Source organism: Hippocampus guttulatus, chromosome 6 (genome assembly GCF_054856545.1).
Source record: "Hippocampus guttulatus isolate MCC_2025c chromosome 6, RoL_Hgut_1.0, whole genome shotgun sequence".
Taxonomy (NCBI): Eukaryota; Metazoa; Chordata; class Actinopteri; order Syngnathiformes; family Syngnathidae; genus Hippocampus; species Hippocampus guttulatus.
This window is the reverse complement of record NC_141266.1, coordinates 23698659-23716631: the sequence shown is the minus strand read 5'-3', so window position 1 is coordinate 23716631 and position 17973 is coordinate 23698659. Positions and strand designations below refer to the sequence as shown.

Sequence of the window (17973 nt, the reverse complement as noted above, 5' to 3'; positions counted from 1 at the left end):
ATTGTACTGTACTGATATGAAGATATAGATATTTTCACACGGTCATTCCATTCAAGTCACACACAAAGCCAGATATTTGGTTTTAAAACAACGGCTTTTATTCTTTCATCAAATTAGCCCATCCAGAAAAGAAACAAGTCACAAATGTAAAATATACAAAATGCATCCCAGTCCAAGGAAGTGGCGTGGCACATAGATTTGGAACCCCTTGAACCATTTTCAAAAGGTGAGGGGACACCCCCCCCCCCCCATCTTGAGCAATCTAATTGCGCTCGTGATAAGCACCACAAATCAAAAGATAGGATGGAAACGATCACTTTGAAGAACACGCTGCACTGTTTTGTAACACAGCACTAACATTTCTCCTTCCACAAGGACTTGAACAAGCTTTTCTCCAAGCGAAGCCCGCGACCCTGCAATTGAGTAAATAAACACTACGCCCCCCCCACCACCACCACTATTTAATGTCAGTGAAGTGTGCCACAACTATGCACATGCCGTCACACTTCTTCCACGCAGATGTTCTCTATTCTTCTCATCAAAACGACAAACTTGCGTGCCGCTGTGTTTCCCCTAAGAACCAAATCAAAACTCAACGCTTTTGCTCACATTTGCCGCATACTTCTTGGACAGGCTTGCACATCTTCACTTCCTCCTCATTGCCCGGCACTCCTGGAATCGCTTTGACTTCTACTGAGTAGAACCCTGAGCAACAGTACAAGTGAGCTCTAATTAGCTTGAATGACATTGACAAAGGTCATTTGACAAGATTCTCCCGTTTAATCGTATGCTTGCCGTGCTTGGATCGGATCCGACCGAGAAGGGGCAAGACGAGTAAGAAGACCATGATGGCAAGGACGACACACACGGGGAGGATTTTCACCAGGTACCACTTTGGATCTGCAAGGGCAAACAAACTCTTTCATCTCCCCAACGGGCATTTACATTCACGTGATTTGTGTTGCACCGATTAGCTCATTTTTAGCTCATTGGACTGGTTTATGTTTCAAGAAAGCAAATTAATTCTGGACTCGCACACCGCAATAAGCTTTCCACGGTTTGTAAGATTACATTTGGAGTTTGGGCTTGTGTGTTCTAACAAGTTGTTTCTGTAATGACGACAGGGTGTAGAAATGTTTCACGGCTCTACCGCGTGTTTGATTATTTCAACAAGGTTGTCGCGGACACGGCCCTTTTTTTTTTTTTTCGACGTGGCCGTAATGACTTTTGAATGCTGCTTTTTGTACACTTTAATAAGGAAGGAGCGTGGAAGCATAATAGCACGCTCGCTGCATTGACAGCGAACCACAAACATCATCAAGTGGGACCACAACCGATCACTGCACGATGCTTGTGTTTGTTTCGGGCCACCTGCGGTGCTGGGCTGGACTGTTCCTGGCGCGCGCCAACATGCCGTGCATGCTTCATCCGTGCATTCGTAGCCGACTTGACATCTGCACACAGCGTTCTGAGAGTTTCGGCAGTGGGACTCGTACTCCATATTGGCTAAAAAAAAGATAGAAATCCATCATTGGGATTACGCGTTATTGAGGTAGATTGTTGTGGTTGGTTACGATTGATTTTCTTTGAAACAAGCTCACTCCAAACAATGCATCGATTAAAATAACCGTCAACTGCTCTGATCGTCGACCAGCTGCCGATTGATTGTTGCACCTCTGAACCGGATGTTCACTCACGCTTGTCGCACGTGACGCAAACATTGCAGCTCATCTCTACGTTGTACGAGTCGGTGTAGCGTTCGCCCGTGCATCGTCCGCACGCGATCCGGCAGCCGGTCCGAGAACGCCGGATCATGTGTTCACCTGTCACACACGCAGAGCGATTGGTCGTCCTTGTAGGCAGCACCGAGGCCGCGGTATCCGCGCCGACGGCATCGAGGCCACTTTACCAGGCGGGCACTTGTCACAGCAACGTTGCGGGGCCTTCACGGGCCAGGCGTACTGCGAGTCCTTGCATTGCATTGACAGCGCGCACGAAAGCAAGCACAGGCGGCAAAAGGACGCAAAAAGAAGACGCGAGAGCGTGCGCATCTGTAGGGAAAAACAAGGGGAGGAAAAGGAAGAAGATAGAAGCTGACTGACTCGCTATTCATGACTCTCGACTCGACTGTGACTTGAACTGCTCGTTTTTACAACTCTTACTTGTTTACATTGTAAAATCCGCTTTTTCAACATTCTTTACGCGTGTGTGTGTGCCTGCTTGCGCGCGTGTGTGCGGTGTGTGTGTGTGTGTAAACGGTGCAGTGCAAAAACAACTTCCTGAAGCTGGTTAAACGACAACCACAAAACTTTGCCTACAAGTCTGCTAGCTCGATGCTAACACATCATGGGAAACTCCATCGGTTTGACGGGCTAAGGAGCAGCATCTATTGGAACACAAACGGTGCGCAACACACGTAGACAGACATTCTTTCGCCCTCAACATCACTGGACAACACCGCAACTGCATTCTTTGTTCCTTTCAGCCATAGCCGATGCCCGTCCTTCCTGATATACGGCCGACGACAATGACACCTGAACTGCTTGATTATATTTACTCGTCGTCATACCGTTGATACTGCCAATCACCATAATATCAGGATTGCCATTCCAGTACAAGTATTCCAGTACATTGAAGCCCTCTTTCATATGCCCCCCCCCCGTCTCACTCTACCCTGTCACTTGATCTCAGGCCGTCCGCTCGAGGCCGACAGCCACCTCGCAGGCGTTTGTTCCTCGTCTCCTTTAACTTGTGCTTACCCATGCGGGGTTCCGTCGATTTTTTTTTTAAAGGTTTGAGGAGCGTGGCTCCAGGCCTGTCAAGTGCCCTGAGATAACGACTGTTGCGTGTTGGTTAGTTACTCAACATACTCGCATACTTGCATTACAAGATGAACTCGAGTCAAAATACACCATTTAGCTCATGGAAGCAGCTCTTAACGTATCGTGTCGCGCAAAGATTGAACGAGCAGCGCTGCACTCACCGTGGCTGACGAGACAAGAATGCAGCTCGAGACCCCCAGTCGGCAAATGTCAAAGCTGAACGGGGGACTCGAACGTGTGTGACTTTGACTAACTTGAAATGTCACAGTTGAGTCATCGTGAAAGCCCGCCATTAGGTCGCTGTCTTTGAAATCTCACAGCGGCGACCCCCTTCCTCTGTGCAGAGACCCGCACGGTCGTCTCTCACATTTGGCAAAATGTTTCTCCTCTTCCAGGAATTATTCATTTTAATTGATGGCTGTGCTACTCGCTAAAAGGTGTGACCGATTGGATCGTACGGAGAATCGCACCACAGCGACTTTTCTTGAATGGTCGGCCATCAAGAATTTTGTGTGAAATGTGTGACGCGCTCACATCACTTTGCTGTGACTCGAGAGGATGGATGTTGAAGTCCAAAAGTGACAAAAACACGTGGCTCTGTTGACTCCGGTCAGCAAATAGAGCTCAAGGTCCAAAATGACCACAATGAAGCAATATTTCGCTGTTAGGATCAAAACTGGAGCACACTTGACAAAGGGAGCTTTTCACCGCTGCTGAGAAGTGACATCCTGTCTGTTACCTCCGCCAAGCACCTACTGTTAACCTTTTAATTCTATTTGTTGGCCGGTTAGTTCGGCACCCGGATAACGCAAAACTGACAATCCCGTTCAAAAAGTCTTTGGCCACCTTTCGATGTATTATTTTAACTGTACTTATATGTTAGAACGCCACTTGGTAAAGCACAGGCCTCCGACAAGGCCGGATCGTGAACAACAAAGCATTGGGGACACAGTTGCTGTGGGTGGAACTTTGTTCTGCTCATACCGCCACCTATTGGCCTGGAGTGAAACGGTTTTAATGAGCACGTCATGATTTGCGACCGAAGCGTCATGTTCAGGATTGTTGTGCTCGCCGTTTGCGGCGCTCACTTTGAAATGCGCATACTGCCGCCTACTGGACTGGAGTGGTACAGTAATGAACGACACCTGCTACGTAGTTCCAATCAAGCAAGTCAGACAGACTTTTTGTTTGTCTCTTTGCTTGTTTATTTTCAAAATCTTTGAGCGTTCGACAGTTAAGGACGCTGACCTCGGAGCTGCTGTCGGCCGCAGCTCACACCATATAAACAGAATCTTCTACATATGATGCTGACATTTTTTTTTTGCCTGCGTGTTCAAATACACTCACAATGTATTCAAAAGGTGTTTTTAAATTAACAAGTGTTTCGTAGTGTGTGTTAAGTGCACAGGAGGAGTAAACCCATGAAACTTTTTATTTTTTTTTTCAATTTAGTTTTGGCACATCACAGATTTTCACAACATTGTGACTTCCCCTGCGATAGAAAGTTTCAGTGATATAGCGCAGTTTGATGATAAAGCGAAACAATGTGCATCATATAAGTTGTAAATGGACACGTGTGGTTGCAAAGAGGGAATCATCGAGCCGCTGTGTGGCTAGCATGACTTCACTTGTTGCGGTATCAGTTTCTGGGTGAAAAAAGAAAACGGCTTTTGTATGTTCGCTAGTCATTGTTACTTTCCAATCGCTCAGTTCCAGTACATTGCGCCGACTGCTCGACAGCACCGCAGGCCCCCCTTTTTGCCTGAACTCATTTCCACCAAAATTGAGGCCACGACACGTGAAGCGCGAAACGGGAAGTGTCTGAGTTGATGACTCAACGCAATGACTGTGCACCGACTTGACTGCGCTTGCTGCCAGGGCGGCGTCGCGTAGAGCTTGTCACAAGGGCGCTTGGGAGTGGAAGCTTATAAACGGTGGGAACTTGTTGACTCCTTTGTGTTCGTGAACTTCATTTGCGGCCTGTTGAGTCTGATACTGTGCAGGTGCCGTGCATATCCACTGAGGTGGGGGGAAAAAAAACAAAACAAAACAACTCTTGTACCCTGAAGACACGTCGAACTGGTGTCACAACAATGTTCAGTTTTCAATCTGAGATGTCAGTGAGGTGTAATTTCGAAACAATTATTGTGGGAGTAGTTTGCAGGGGCTTTGTGGCCAAATTACTTTCAGGTTGACTCACCCTGCAGCACACTGGAGGATTTATCCTCTTAGTTTATTGGTGAGGTACGTCTTACAGCTTGCTGGCTGATGATTTCCTGTCAGCTGACTTTGTGAGTGTGAATGGTCGTGCGATCATGCAAAGGTGATAGAAAATCACGGTGGGGCAGTTTTATTTCTACAGCACATTTCATATGTGAGTCAAGACATGACAGCTCCAAGAATTTACAAACGACAGTTAAGAATTGAACACATTTTATTGAGTGTATGCAACGCAGTACAGTACTGAATTGCAGTTTCGGCGGTTCATCAAGACTTGCAATGAATAATAACAAATAAATAAAACAACGCAGCAACATGTGGTCAGCACTGAAAAGACCATGTTTTTTTTTCATTGCTATATGATGTAATATCTATCGGTCAGTCTGTATTCACTGAAAAAAAAATGGTGTGTTGAATGTACTCGTTTTTTTATTTCAAGCAGCTGCACAAAATAAAATCATCTGCATCTAGATGCATTTTTTTTTTCAGTACAAAGTACTGTCAACTTGATGTAATTTTGTGCAACCACTAAATGTAACTATCCCCCCCCCCCAGCGAACGCATCCGTGCGCCCGTCCATCCGTCGACTCGTTGGTCTGATAGGGTTAAGTGCCCAACCAGGAGTTCCTTGAAGCGGTGTGACCCAAGCACTTCCCGTTTGAGACCGCCTCCTCCTCCACTTCTCGGCTCTCTGGTCGGCTCGCTATCACCTTGTCGTATTGTTGATCTCGAAACAGCACCGCAACTCGCTTTTGGTCGCCGCGTTGGAAATCGGAGCCGACTTGAAATTGGCCGCTCGCAGCGCTTGTTGCCCGGGTAAGTGAGCTACTCGAGTCGGTCGGTGGGCGCGTGACCGGCGAGGCTCAGCCGGAAACAGCCGTGAGAGAGACAACCGGACGAAAATGTCTCGGTTTCGGCCGACGCGTCAATTATCGCGTAACTATCCTGTTGTCTTGGGGGGGGCAGGTTTGATTTGACCAAGTGAAAATAACAGGACATTGACGTGAAAGATTTTAGTCTATTCTGTCTTGAGTCGATTTTGTGGACGCTCTTTTGGCTCATCGCTGTGTGTTTTGGCTGTCGAAAAAAAATCGCCATATATTTCAGGCAATGTATGTAGTAAACAAACAAAATCAAGTTACAACCGTGTTGAAAATGTTCAGAATTATTGCGTGCAAGTTTCGATTGCTAAAGTCCGACTGAGCGGAAAGGACAAACGAGGCTTTAAAAAAAAACAACAACAACCTGCAGCGGACTGCACCGAGTGAAATATATCATCATGTTTTTTGACTCTTCGGTAAAGTGTTAGCGCGAAAAATAACCCCTGAAAATAGTGAAGTATTTAAAAAGGTGAGGAAACTTGAAGTGAGCAGGAGGGTGAAAAAGCAGAACACTCATTGAAATGTGGCATGTCTCTACACTGAAGCGCGTTGACTTAAAAATGGATTGATTTGGTTTCGTGCACCCGCTTGAAAAGGAAAATTGAGCACATTTTTTTGTGTGTGTACTGTTCCATTGCAAACTTTTTCCAATCGCCATTTGTCAATTGGATACTGCACCTTTCGAGATGTAAACACCTTGCAAACCTTTTCTAATGCAACAGATCGGAACAATCAAGCTGTTGCCAAGTGAAACCTCTTTCTGGTGCGACACATTTCAAACCAGCCTAACCAGAGTATCCTCTCCTGACAATTTAATTATTGTCAGGAGATGTTTGTCTTGGTTTTTGACTCCATTTCGACCTTTGCTTACCATTTCACAACAAAAGTGTAAAGTGGGCATCATGCTCTGGTGTTGCGGTCTGAGAATCGAATGAATCGCCTCAGATGAGATGAATTTCTCATTGCTTTGTGGCATATTGCGTTTTAATGCAGTCGGGCTACAGAATGGAATGTTCTGAGCTCCTGTCGCCACTGCCGTATTGACGTATCGCTCAGTTGTTTTTGTACTCTCGGTGGTTAGATGTCGTTATCTGTCATTATTTGCTGTTGTTGCATTTGAATTTGCCATTTCGTGCTTGCCACTTGTGCATATAAATACTTCATGATACACGCATGTTACATAATTACTTCGCGCATGTGAAGAAATCAAAAATCAAGCTGACTTTGACTTTGGTTGAGGAGCTTGGCGTCGCCGGGAGGACTCATCATCGTGATGCGCGTAGACGTTCCTCAACTTGATTCTTTAGGCAGCAAACTAATTGAGACTGAATCCATACGCCTTCAATCAATTCTACACAATCAACAATAACTAACGATCGATTCATTGATTTTCGTTGGGTTTTTTTTTCCCTTCCACCACAGGACACTTGATTAGGTACACCCGAACTCGGGTCCTAATTACTGTTTTTTGAATTCTGTGTTTTTGTGGAATTGATTGACGTTTTATAGCTGTCATAAATTTGATGGAAATTTCCGTTAGCCATTCTATGGTGTTGTGGATTGTGTGTTAGCATAAAGCTAGCCTACTTTGATGTTTTTGCTGATTGTTGTTAATGATGACGATTATTATTATTATTTTAATGACAATCATTTTGCTCATAGCTGCTTTGCTTCCGATGGACTCCGCTCAAGTGTAGGAAGGTCAAAAGGCTGCAGGCACAGCAGGATGGGTGCGCTAAGCGTCCTGCTGCTGTTGGCGGTGAGTTGCTCCTTTGAACATTTCAGGCCGAACAAGTCACACCTTTTGTATTTTCATACAGAGGAGATGAAGCGCAACAGAATGCGGTCTCACCAGCGGTGTCTGCTTTGTCTCACAGTGCCTGTTAACTCCCACATTGGCGCAGATTGCCACCCCCAGCGAGAAGACGTGTCCGGACGGAGACTATCTTGAAAATGGATTTTGTTGCAACAAATGTTCACCGGGTAAGTTGGCGTCGACTACACGGAAACAGTTTTTGCACTGACCAGTTTTTTTCCTTCGGTAGTCTAAGAAAAGTACCCTTCTATTGTCCCACCCAGTCTTGCATTAAAATCCTCACTCAAAAATATTGACGTGAGGAAATCTCAAGTCAACTCGGCTTTATTGAGGGGCACTTTAAAAACAACCACAGATGCATACCAAACACCACCACTTCTGCTTCCTTTTTCATTGAAGGTCAATGAAAACAGCGAGACCCCCAAAATTGAACCCTGCGGAACACCATACGACAGTGGGGCAGACTTTAGTCTGGGGCTGGTGTGGCTGCTGTAGAGCGCCTTATTGCTGCGCTGTATAAAAGCACCACAATGAATATTTATTTCAGCCAGTGAGATCATTTCATGGTTCTGGCATGTGCTCATGTCTTTGTTGTAGTAGTCGAATTTGATGAATTTGAATGATTGGGGCGTGGTTTCGGGGCATTGGGCAGACACGCCCACAAGGCTTTGGTGCTGAGAGAACGGCTCGCTTTGTCACGATTTTGAAATACTTTTGCTGAGTCACAAAGGAATCGCCCCGCACTGGGATGAATAGCGTTGTCCCAATCTGAACGATTGCTTCTGTTGTCCAGGTTTCAAACTCGTGGAAAAGTGCCTCGGCGAGGGAATGAGGAGTAACTGCACGCCGTGTCTGACTGGCCAGTTTATGGAGCAAATGAACTACTCCCCCAAATGCATGCAATGCAAATCCTGCAACAGTAAGGAGCCTTTCCCATCCTCTACGTCTCTTTAAAGTGGAACGCAGCCATTTCACAAACGGCATGAACGGACACTCGTTTGAGGGCGTTTCTGTCCCTGCAGAGAAGAAGCATGAAGTGGAAGTATCCAAATGCCAACGGCATCGAAACACTCGGTGCCACTGCGAGGACGGCTACTACACCTTCGTTATTGACTCGGAGACGACAGAGTGTATCAAATGCAAGCTGTGCAGGTCGGATGAGAGGGAAGTCCAAAAATGTAAGTCTTATCTGTCTGTGTATCATCCACTTGTTGCGTTTTCAACCTGCAATCAAATATCCCCCAAATTCTTTGATGGGTCTTGCCTGATTTTTCACTCCTCGGTTTTCCGCTCTGGACTGAATTCAATTTCAGTGCTTAATTGGTCGCACGTGGATGACTTGGAAGTCCTGTAAGGAACATTTCACGATCAAGCTTCGCTAGCTTGATGTCACATTGTAGAGTTTGTTGCGCGTGTCTCTGTATGTACTTGAACTCGGCATTACGAGTCTGCAGTTTCAATTTTTTTTAAATTCCTAACTATTGTGCCCTGGCACATTAGCACGCTTTGAAAGATCCTCAGGTGTGCCATGGAAAATGATCCGCTTTCACCGAATTGTTCTGAAGATTTTTTTATTTACGACAAATAGTCTATCTTTGCGGCCCGGTGGGCGCGTGGTTATCGCGTCGACCTCACGGTCCAGAGGTCGAGGGTTCGATCCCGGCTCCAGCCTTCCTGTGCGGAGTTTGCACGTTCTCATCATGCCTCCCCTGGGTTTTCTCCGTGTTCTCCGGTTTTCTCCCACATTCGAAAAAAAACATGCATGGCAGGCTGATTGAACACTCTAAATTGTCCCTAGGTATGAATGTGAGTGCGGATGGTTGTTCGTCGATACGATTAGCTGGCAACCAGTTGAGGGTGTCCCCAGCCTCCACCCCGAAGACAGCTGGGATAGGCTCCGGCACCCCCCACGACCCTTGTGAGGATAAAGCGGATCAGGGGGGGGGAAAAAAAACGTCTGTCTTTGTTTGTGATAGTCCCTTCTCTATCCAAATTTTGTTCCATGTGAAAATCAAGCAAAACTTCTGCAAATGAGGCAATGGTAGCGGTTAACAAATGCAAAAACAGCTGATGTCAATGCACAAGGCCACAAGCACTACTTTTACTTTTGTAAAATTGCCCAAAACCTCAGAATTTCAGCTTCTCAATCGTGACTATTCTCAGATTTATGTAGTTGTTCATGAAAGAGGACTGATTTTCTTTTTGTTGAATCAAAATATGATTTTTGAAAAGATGTGCTTTTGCTTTGGAAAATTGTATATATATATATATACACAGTATGTATATGTATATGACTGTACTTTTTTTTCTGAACGTGAACGACTGTACGCAGGCACGGCGGAGAGGAACACTGTGTGCGAGTGCAAGGCGAATTTCTTCAGAGTGAACGGGAAGTGCGAGCCATGCAAGAGGTGAGCGTGTGTCTGAGAAGGCGCTCGTCGTTTTTTTCCTTCAAGGCCGAGACTGCCACGGGGAAGTGGTTTTGTTGAACCGAAACTTTTTCCAGCAGCAGCAAGAGAAAAGAGAAGCCATTGCATTCTAAATTTGGTCACTCACATTAACCCGAGTCAAGTGTTCACTTGGAAGCACTCACCAGATACTTTAAAAGCGTGATGTGGTTTTATAGTTAAGGCAGAGTGTGGTAAAAATACTTTATTGAGAAGTGAATGTCCCTAAATCCCAAATTAACTTGGATTGTTTTTGGAATCTGTGGTGTGTTTTGAAAACAGCCTAGTGGGTATGCTGATTTTTCATTGGCCTATGGGGCAGGTATCATTTAGCTCTGTGAAGTCTGCCTAGCAACAAGGGACCTGTGACCAGGAAAAACAATTCTGTCAATCAACATTCCTGTGTTCATTATGAATTGGAATAAAAAAAAAAAGCATGAAAATGAATTTCTGGGTGGGTGATGTGAACTCAAATTCATATCGCGGTAGACCGTTAATTGAGTCGCTTGAGGATAACACGACACAGTATATCACAGTCTTAAGTGTCAACATTATGCTGGAAGTATTTTAGTGACTATAAAAAAAATGCTACCATGGAATTTGATTTAGTGTGCAACTCTCAAACTCAAAATAAAAAAAATTGAGCACTCGCTTGGTGGCTCGTGTTAGCCTGTTAGCCCACTAGCTAGGAGCAGGGCTCTATTTTTCATCCTTTTGGGGCCTCATTTTATATACATGGTAATCTTTTGTTTTTTCTTCTTCTTCATTCAAGTTGGGCAGGCGTGTTCACAACATTCTTCTTTGTGATGTGTGATATTTATGAGACATCTTTATACTTTTAAACTTGAAGCAGAGCTCAGTATATTAATAGTTGTGCCATTTGTTACTGCTCTTGACAAGCCACACTTCCTCTGTGTGTCTTTCCACAGTTGCGCAGCGGATTGCAAACATCTCTGCAAGCCGCTTCCTTCCCACAATTCAAAGGGTAAGCCAAAAAAAAAAACAAAAAAACACCGTATTACGAGAATGCGTTCAAACCATTTAATTAAAAAGGCTCTCATATTTCTTTTTCTTTTGTCATTTTCTTTTGCTTCGCCATGAATTATGGGCAAAATAATGGGGCAAATGAAAGGCAAGAATTTTATGCGGATTCAAATGTTTCTCATACTTGGATTACTTGCATTAGTCACAATCTGATGGATTGTGAGCACCGGCTGGGGATGTCCCGATTACACTTTTTTTGTCGTAGTCCAAGTCCAAGTCTTTGGTTTGAGGATCTACCGAGTTCTGGTCCAATGGCTTTAAGAAAAAAACCCAGCATGCATCCAATTTTTCCTCGCATTAATACAGCAGCATCCATACATCAAGGCATATGTTTTTTTTTATGTTGATGTATTTCAAAAATGGTAAAATTGTGTAGTATCAAACTAAACTACGACTGTTTGCACATTTGGATTCTTTTGTAGCTTTAAGACCTTTTGTTGAGAAAAGTTTGTTTTTTTTCACCCGATACCGGATCCGCTGAAAATCACGTGATCGGCCCCGACGTCCAATTGGCGGATTGGATCGGACCGTTCCTAGCCACAACCAAGCCATGAACATGGCTTCATGTGTAGACACATGCAGTATCACAATTACAAATCCTGCCCCCTCGTGTGTGAGTAACGATGTGTCACGTCACATGTCCTGGCTTGTTGGGGCTCCACCACGCGTTCACACCCAACATAGAGACTACACAAACGGTATCCACAAACTTGTATGAGGTTGCTCGTACACTACGATGAGTGTAATGGCACTCGAGCGCAAACAGTGTTGAATGAGCTCATGCATTGTTTTTCTTGGCAACATCTTTTTAATTGGCTTCCAATCTTGGGTAAAGAAATGAACGTAATGTCTGATTCGAGAATGGAAACCCTGACGTCTTTTCTTGTCTCACTTCCAAACTGTTTTAACCACAAGAAATAATGCTCGTAGAAAGAATCTATTTCAAGGTAAAACTTTTTCAATTATAGAATTAAACGCACGATACGGGCAGTCTTTTACGGAAGATTTTCACATTCTTAACCATCGCGCAAGTGGTCAAAATGATACAACACTCAACTTGAACAACGAAGGCAGTTAACTGGTTTAAAAAGGTTAAAAAACAAAACAAAAGATAGTTTTAGCCAAACAGCATAATTGTCAAAGTCACAGGTGTCAAAACTCAAGGCCTGGGGGCCAAATCCGGTCCGCTTCATCACTTTATGTGGCCCCCATAAGAGCGAATCAAGTATGCCAACTTCCATCATTCTTTCTAAAATTCGGACCAAATTTTCTAATTGTCATACGCAGTAAATAATGCTGAGACAATGTAAGCACTTTACAGCATTTTATTTCACAGTAACTTGAACAACGGTTGAACAAACTGTTATCCGTGACTTCTGAATTCAACCCTAGTAAGACATCATTTAGTTTTGTGTATGTAATAACACGAGGAAACAATTTAATATTTTGAAGGTTTTACAGTCCATAACTGGACCGCAACATAAGTTTGTTTGATACCCTGGGTCATTTTTGACTGTTTTTGGAAAAGAAGAGAAAGAACCCTCAACAAATTCAATCTAGATTCAAGATTTGCAGATTATGAGAATCCTCACAAATATAAATAACACAATTTTAGCGAGAATATTAGTAGTTTACATCTGTCTGTCCTGCTAGCTAGCCGTTTAGTTTAGCTAGCTAGCGGTCGAGCGCGTGCACTGATTATCTATTTATCTACATGAATTACTTAATCATTAATGCTCTTAGACTAATGATATTATTGTATTCATCGTTGAAATTATGTCCCTTTCCATTTCTTTTATCAACACCCCTTTCACTCAGGTGTGTATTCACTTTTGTTGCTAGCTACTGTAAAAGGTGGTATGATGGTGCGCGTGGTTAGCATGTCGGCCTCATCGGCAGATATTTTGGGTTCTAATCCCTCGTTTTGTTTTGTTTTGAACACCGAACCTAATGTGGAGGTAGAAAATTGATGGCTTGTCCGGTTTGCAGTTGGGTTCCCAAAGCAAGACCATCTCACACCTTTGTCCTTTTCGTGTTTCCGTAGCTTCTGAAGAGAGTGGAAATGGATACCTAGTTCACGTCCTGACTGGAGCGGTGGTTGTGGCCGTGACGTTGTTGATGCTGCTCATCCTTTACATGGCCACCAACCGCTTGATCAAAAAGTCGCCCCTCAAATCGTCGTCCCAAATGGCGGAGGCGTCGCCAGAGTCGTCCGAAGTACGTTAACTGCGTACGTGTGGGGCGGGTAGCGCCATTGACACCGCGTTGTCCTATCACCTTGCAGGCCCTGTTTCACAACGAGGAAGTGTCAATCATCGCGGTGATTGACTGTCCTGAGAGCGCATTGCTTGGCAAGGCCAATTCCAAGCTGCCCGACTGTGTTCCGCTGGAGATCAAGAGTGAGTATTTGGACAGCGTTGCTGTTAAAAAAAATAAAATAAATATTGCTCTGGCACCATCTTGCATTCAAGGAACTATGTTGGCGCTAAGGGAGGGGCTTCATTTAGTCAAGCCATAGCCTTCCCTAATAGAAAAATGTGCTTTGCCGCCATCTTGTGGCATTTATAGGCAATGTTAAATCTTGAACAGACTTCGAATACTCATGGATTTTGGCGCCAAGGGCTCGGTCAGAAAAGAAAGCTGTATCTGGGAGGTTTGTTTACATATTTCTATATTAGGGAATAGAGGCCTGCACAACTATGGCCCCAAAAATAATTAGGATTATTTTTATCTCGGGATGAGCAATTACCCTTACCAGTTATCAGTATCGGGCAAATACCGGCCTTACTTTAAGGTATCGGGTACTCGCGGAGGCTGCTGATACCAGCCACTTATGCTAAGGGGAAAAAAAAGTTAACATTGACTAAGTCCGCCTCACCGTTAGGTGGCGCCACACTGCATTTGCCACATCGACAAATCGTCAATTTGTTTTGTTAATCTCGCGTTAAATGAAATTTTAGATATAAGTGCTCAAGGTATCGGTATTGTGTTCGGTATGATGGTATCTAACATCCCTATTTTTTAATCAATATTGCAATCATGATGATTAGTCACAATGTTAGCGAAAACATTTCTATTTTCATCGCACTACTTTGTAATCAGTTTTCTGTGCATGTTACAAGGAACGGATTATCGCTTTCTAAGAACTGCGAAATGACGCATAATAACATTTACCCGAGAATCTTACATTTACCGAGGGCTAACTCATCGGCTGCCACAAGGTATCATTTTGTTTGATGTCACTTGCCCTGAATCTGAAACGAGTGCATACAATGTAGGTTGATCCCTTTTGAGTCATCTCCGTTTTTTTGCTGGAATAGATTTCTCTCGACATGACCCCTCTCCTCAGTCCTCCAGAGTGACTTTCCGCTCTCCCGCTGCAGGGTACGCTAACTTGTCAATTTTTCCAAATTAAGGGAAGCCTTGACCGTGTGTTCGCCCCCTGGTGGTTGGCTGTGAAAGTGCTTTAAAAGACATACCGCAGAGCATGTCATGAAATATCAACATTGGCGGCAACCGGGTTCATTGAACCACGGCTGCCAAAATGACGATCGTGATTAAAATTCGATGGTGCGGCCCAAAGCGACGCCGGATGACGGCCCGCTTTGAATCATCCTTCTGCTCGCATCTCCCCGCAGCCCACGACCTCATCTACACGCTGCTCGACTCGGTTCCCGTGACGCAGGTCAAGCAACTGGTGCGTTCCCTCGGCGTGACCGAGACGGTCATCGAACGGGCCGAGCTGGACCACCGCGCCAGCAAGGAGGCCCACTACCAGATGCTGAAAGCGTGGGCGGAGAGCGGCTCGCAAGCTTCCGGCGGCGGCGGCGGCGGAGGAGGCCGAGGTGGAATGCTGCACTCGGCTTTGCTGCAGGAGCTTTTGCTGAAACTGAAACATATGCACCTTGGGGCGGTGGCTGAGGAGCTGGAGACAAAGTACAGCATTCACTAAATCTCAGATGTGTGCCAAGCGGTGGGAAAAAAAACCAAAACACGCACCTGAATCTGAGTATTCTTCTCTATCGGGACCTCAAGGACGTACTGGGAACATTCCAGATGGTTGCAGCGCTTGCACGTGGACCAAGAAGGCTTTTGTGGTTTCTACCTTTCGCCCTGAGAGATCAAATGGTTGGGGGGGGGGGGGCGCTTGCGGGATTAACAGTGACGATCCCGCCGCGGCCGATGTGAAGCTGCCACCTGCCGGACGCGGAAACCGAAATGCGCACTGAAGGAGGGATTTGAACGCCGCCGCGTATGGCCACAATCTGCCCGGAAGTCACACCCAAGTCATGGTCAATGTTGTTGATCCATATTTTAGGAATGCTTGAGATTCGCCTTTCCGAGGCTTTATCGACCGAGTTGGGGGGGGGGGGGAATCCCACAGCACACCGCCAACCAAAGATGTCCCCAAAAAGTGTATATAGACTGAAATCGTGATCATCTCGTCTCTGTTTCCCCACAACTTTCCTCGGTCTGAAAAGTGTCAATATATGTCGCCAGCATAGATGGATGAACAAAGATACATGACACTGGTCAACACATTTTAACTACATTTTTTAATCCGAGATATAGATCTTTGTTTTGTTTTTTTGTGCTGATTCCAAATCTGCCCTCGTTTTTTTCCTCTAACTTCAGGTTTTTATTAATTAAGGTTAATATAATGTGTGATCTAATCATATATTTAGTCATATTTCAGGGTTAGGTGGATTTTATTGTTTTCCTGAAAGGTCTTCGCTGTAAATCAAAAGAGAAGTTAAAAGTCATATTGCGCAAGGTTTTCAAGGTCAAACTTAAAAACAAACAAGAAAAGAAAATATCTCAAAAACCTGATGTACGAGGGAAAAAGTAAAGGCTTTTTTAAAAAAAAAAATCAGCATTAAAAATACATTGATGGACTTCTTTTCAAATCTGAGAAGCGATAAAATTTTCATGCATCAAGGGGATTTTTGGCTATGGGATTTTTTTTTTCCCCCATGACATTGTCTCAGTGAATGCTCGAGGAAATGATTCTAAGATGTTAACCTTTTTCCAAACAGATTATTTTTCAGGTGAAAAAACGTTTTTCTTTTTTACTATTTAAGCATGATGCATTTGCAATGTTTTTTTTTTTTTTTTTTGTGCGCTACTGTACAGTGTCAAGGATGAACGTTCTACTTTTTAAGCGAGTACACTAGTTTGAAACTGAGTCGTTGGAGCCCAGAGGCAAAATAAGCTGCTGCTTGGGGCTAGAGGGAGGATTAAAGAAAACATTATTTTTTTTTATTTTTTTTTTTGCAAATATGTTGTTAGAAAAAACCCCAGTTATTTTTACAGTGCGCATGCATCGGTAGACAACAACAAGCAATGCAACATCCGGCCAAACTACTTCTTTAGCTCAACATTTTTACCCATCACCCCTTAACAGTCGTTACAAATGAAAAAAAATTAAATGAAACAACACTAATGATAAAGTCTAATTACAAAGTGACGATTTTTTTAAAAGCATAGGAAGGATGGCCCTGAAATAAATTGTTTTGAGGGCCTCATAAATAAATAAAAAGTCTGTTCATGTGTTTATGCGCCGCTTAAGATAGCTTCCTGTTTGGATTGGGCCGCCGCATCTCACGGGACGTACGAGCTTCTTCTGTATGTACAGTATTGCTTTGAATAGTTTTTGTGGGAGTCAGCCCATATTGGACGAGGGGCTTCCACTACACAGTATGCACTCATCTTGAAAGTCTTCTTCACTTTGGATGTTTTGAAACGGCAAACTTACAGTACAGACTCACAAAATGGCTTTGGGTGGGTGGGGGGGGGGGGGGTTCAAGGTGGAGCTGAAATGTATGACTACTGGTGAACTTGATTTGACCGTCTCTAAACTTGTGAATCTGTTCAATGTTTCTGTGCTGGCTTTTATTTTTCCACAACTTCCTGTCATTTAACAAGGAAGTTTTTGTTGTCGTTGTTGTTTTACATTGATAAAGACATCTACCTCGATGCCTTTCTGTGACTCTTCCAGTCTCTGTCGCAGCCTGGAACACTGAACAACATTCAAAAGTTTAGTGACCATCTCAAAGCTGTTTTGTAAAGGTGACTGTGTAAACGGAATTGTTCACACGGAAGCTGAATATATTCCAAACTTTTTGTGAGGACTGGAAATATGGAGAGTTTCACGACTTGAAATTCACCTCCTTGCTGCACCTCCACCACCCGCTTGTTAGCCTTCAGGCCCTATCATGGAAGTATTAGTGCAAACTTATCTTACCAGTCAGGCTCCGCCTGGGTCTTTGCACTTGTAACATGTGCCAAGTTTTTTAGTCATCCCCTTTGTGCATTATATTGCCGGGGATTATAAAATGACGACAGCGTGTGTGAAGAGTGCCGAACAGCTGCGGGCTGTGGTTGTTTGAATAAAAGGTCACTTGATTTGTACGCAGTGTCATTAACTCTTTTTTTGGGGGGGGGGGGGGGGTGGCGAGAAGTGTTCAAGTGACGACTGAGTGCTTGATGATGACTTTCATCCGCAGGCACGTCACCCATCAACATTCCCACATGAAGTTGTTGAAGTTGTAATTGTGTGTGGCTAAACAAGACCGTAGCGCAAGTTGCTCATTATTTCATTTAACTTTGATCACATGTAATGATATGCAAATTTATTGCGCTCAAAACTCGCTAAAACTACTGTACTTTTTTTTTAAACCTATGACGAAGAGGGAAAGAAAAGGTAGTATTTGCGGGGGGACACTGCCATCTAGAGGTGTCGT

At 44.3% G+C, this 17973-nt stretch overlaps 2 protein-coding genes across 4 annotated transcripts; one reads left to right on the top strand and one right to left on the bottom strand.

Moving 5' to 3' along the window:
- Positions 1-75: 75 nt before the first annotated feature.
- Positions 76-3386, bottom strand: LOC147204276 (uncharacterized). The gene is made up of 6 exons (XM_086114711.1): positions 2984-3386; positions 1910-2051; positions 1698-1823; positions 1372-1506; positions 796-900; positions 76-705 (listed from the first exon to the last, which is right to left on the bottom strand). Exons 1-6 carry the CDS (start codon positions 3113-3115, stop codon positions 593-595), a joined length of 753 nt encoding a protein of 250 aa, XP_085970837.1. The 5' UTR covers positions 3116-3386; the 3' UTR covers positions 76-592.
- A 2275-nt stretch (positions 3387-5661) lies between these two features.
- On the top strand, positions 5662-17641 carry tnfrsf1a (tumor necrosis factor receptor superfamily, member 1a). 3 transcript variants are annotated; one of them, XM_086113827.1, is made up of 10 exons: positions 5662-5858; positions 7586-7682; positions 7801-7906; positions 8533-8658; positions 8762-8917; positions 10072-10150; positions 11116-11171; positions 13275-13447; positions 13515-13629; positions 14869-17641. In XM_086113827.1, the coding sequence occupies exons 2-10, from the start codon at positions 7650-7652 to the stop codon at positions 15180-15182; spliced, it is 1158 nt and encodes a 385-aa protein (XP_085969953.1). In that variant the 5' UTR covers positions 5662-5858; positions 7586-7649; the 3' UTR covers positions 15183-17641. The 3 variants fall into 3 exon arrangements, with proteins under 3 accessions (XP_085969953.1, XP_085969954.1, XP_085969955.1); XM_086113828.1 differs by lacking the exon at positions 5662-5858 and adding an exon at positions 5959-5978; XM_086113829.1 differs by lacking the exon at positions 5662-5858 and adding an exon at positions 6024-6154.
- The last annotated feature ends 332 nt before the right edge of the window (positions 17642-17973 follow it).